The sequence below is a fragment of the Fusarium redolens genome (genome assembly GCF_020744475.1).
Source record: "Fusarium redolens strain MPI-CAGE-AT-0023 chromosome Unknown BKA55scaffold_1, whole genome shotgun sequence".
NCBI classification, from domain to species: domain Eukaryota; kingdom Fungi; phylum Ascomycota; class Sordariomycetes; order Hypocreales; family Nectriaceae; genus Fusarium; species Fusarium redolens.
The window spans coordinates 5,821,943-5,824,821 of record NW_025763664.1 but is presented as its reverse complement, the minus strand read 5'-3'; the positions used below and the strand labels follow the sequence as shown (position 1 = coordinate 5,824,821).

At 48.1% G+C, this 2,879-nt stretch overlaps 1 protein-coding gene across 1 annotated transcript; it reads right to left on the bottom strand.

The window, feature by feature from the left end:
- Window positions 1–682: 682 nt before the first annotated feature.
- On the bottom strand, window positions 683–2,548 carry BKA55DRAFT_589176 (glycoside hydrolase superfamily; the record flags this gene model as incomplete). The annotated part of the gene is made up of 1 exon (XM_046194899.1): window positions 683–2,548. One exon carries the CDS (start codon window positions 2,546–2,548, stop codon window positions 683–685), a length of 1,866 nt encoding a protein of 621 aa, XP_046057581.1.
- Between the last annotated feature and the right edge of the window lie 331 nt (window positions 2,549–2,879).

Sequence of the window (2,879 nt, the reverse complement as noted above, 5' to 3'; positions counted from 1 at the left end):
GAAAGTCGGGTTGCGTTAAATTGATGGTTGAGGAGAATGGCTTGGCAGTGAAGGTAAGGGAACAAGGGGATGGTTGTAGGACAAACTGCAGCAAGGTGAGAAGAAGTTCACGGCAACTCTTCGAATCCTTTCAAGGGGTACCCGAGGTACGAGAAGACAGGAGGTACAGTATCTGAGCATTCAAGGTACGTATCATATGAAACTGGTAGCTTCTCGCTCAATCATTTCGAATGCCACAGGAGGGCATCGTTTTACTCCGTACTTGAGAGACCCTAATCATGCAAGCTCTTGAATTGCTGGACAGGAACCCATGTTGAAGGGCCGATGACTCTAGAACTCCCCTTGTGCAGTCTCTGCATGGTGCCAGTGTGAAGTCGAAGCTCGAGGGGTCCTTCGTCTTCATTGAGGATCAAACACTGGATCGAGGGTAAAGATTTCTTGACCCTGTGTGATAGTAAGAGAGCTCCGAAGGTGGTACATCTGTCGTCAATGTAAATCCCACTTAGGACGACTATGCGACTGTCATATCTTGAGCAGCTGTGATGTAGTTGGCAGGTCAAGACAAAACATGAAGGAAGGGGTCTGTTGCGGCCGCTGTTTGTAAGTCAAACAACACACATTGAAGGCAGTGAACAAGAGTTAACTTCAAAACTCAGCTAGATATAATCTCCCAGATGCCCGTTCACTCCACACCACGCGCCTTCATAAAATCCACCATATCAAAGAAACTCTTCTTATACCTCCTCTCCTGCGTCGTCCTATTAACAGTCTGTATTCCAAAATGCTGATCATAATCCCCAAACTCCCAATTATCCGCAAAGCTCCACGCATACGCTCCCACAACCTCAACACCATCTTCCCAAATCGCCTTAAGCGTCTCAGACAAGAAACTCAAGTAGTAAATACTTCTTGGCGTATCAAAAAGCTGATCAGATAGATCTTTTTCAGCTTCGGCGTAAACGGGGAAACCGAATTCTGTGAGAGCTACGGGAGTCTTCCATGTGTTGTGCAGGTAGTTGAGGTAGCTGCGGAGATAGGTTGGGGTTATGTAGACGTAGCTTTGGGAGCGGTAGCCGATGTTCCACCCGTTTACGGTTGTGGTGGTTTGGTTGACACAGTAGGGACGGAAGGTGGAGGAGGAGTTTGAGGCGCATTCGAGGATACTGTCTTTGTCGTCTGGGACTGGTGGTGCAATAACTGTGGCGGTATATGGATCAATACCCAGGAAATCCGCTGTACCGCCGATGTACTTGAGATCATCCTCACTCAGCGGGACATAATCGTCAAAAGTCTGCTTGAACGACTCAGGGTAATCCTCGCCAAGGTAAATCGGGTTGCAGAACGGTCCCAGCTGAATAGAATTGAAGTGATCCGCAGCGTAGACATCGGCTTCACTCTTAGGATCACGAGGTACACCAAAGTTGTTGTTGAACTTGAGAGCAATCTTGCCCTTTCCACCAAGCTCCTCCTTATACCAGTGATAAACTCGCGCATGAGCCTTAACCACATTGTTGATCGAAAGAGCATTGTATGAATACAGAAGAGGCTCATTGAAGGTGAACCAAACGGGGACGCGATCAGCGTAGTGCGCCATAGCAACCTTTGCATAGTGAACGAAAGCATCTTGGAAAGTCTCATTCTGATAACCGCCGTTGACGTAGCCGATCTCAGGTCGATCAGCAGCCTTGGTGAGATTGCTGCCAAAGAACTGAAGAGGTGTATCAAAATGAAGAAGCGTGACCTCAGGAGTCATGCCCTTCTCGAGGATGAAATTGATCACATCGTTATAATGATCAATACCCTCCTGATTCACAGGTGTTCCAGGTAGAGCAAACGGCAAGATTCTCGTCCACGCGATACTGAACGAGAAATGCTTAGCGCCCATAGCAGCAACGCGCTCAATATCTTGCTTGTAGTAGTAATAGTGCTCATTTGTAACATAATCCTTCACACGACCATCTTGAACGAGAATATCCATGAGAGACGGCGCCTTGCCCTCTTCCGCAGTCGCGCCCTCGATTTGACTCGCAGAGCTAGCTACTCCGAAGCTGAAGTTCTTAGGAAAATTGTAGCAATCCGAAGGACCAAAGTAGTCTCGTGGCGGAAGGACTAGTTCACTGCTGGGAATGGGAGTGGGAGATACAGTTGTGCTGAAGATTCCCGTTTCAGTGAAGTTGGGCGGGTTTGCATGTTCCCAAAGAGCAGTCCATGCGGCCCGTCCATAAGGATCATCTGTATCTGAGGCCTTTGTGGTGGCATTTGGATCCCACTTTCCCCAGGTTGTGAAGGAGAGTGAAGGGACGAGAGAGATGAGTGACTCTGGTGGATTTGCATATGTAGTTGTTGTAGTGGGAGATGGCACCGAAGTAGCGTATCTCACAGTCTCAGAGAGGGTATAACTGAATGGTGTATGTGTATATTTCGGCTCATGTGTCTTTGTAGCCTTACATTGAGGACGCTCAGTAGGACCCTTTGCATCAAGATAGATCTGCTGGCCAACAGCCAGAGACGCAAAGAGGAATTGTATCAGAGCGTATGAGGGTGTCATGATGGGCGACTGAGACACAGGACTAACGAGCAAAGCACCCTGCGCGATCCCACGATATATATGTCCAAACTATCTACTTCGACAACATCATGATCCGCCCTTGCCGTGAGAATCAAAGGTCTATTCCGAACCGAAAGCACTGAATTCCGCGTGTTAGTCGATCCCCAGACTTTTCGGACCGATTCAAACCTGTTCTTTATAAGAAATCGCGGGGAAGATGTGGGGATGTAACGGTCATGCTCTCTCAGTAAAAAGCCACAGATACTCCGATTTACACGGGAAATCGTATGTGCTCGCGGTACCAATTGCCACTTACAGACATTTCCTCTCC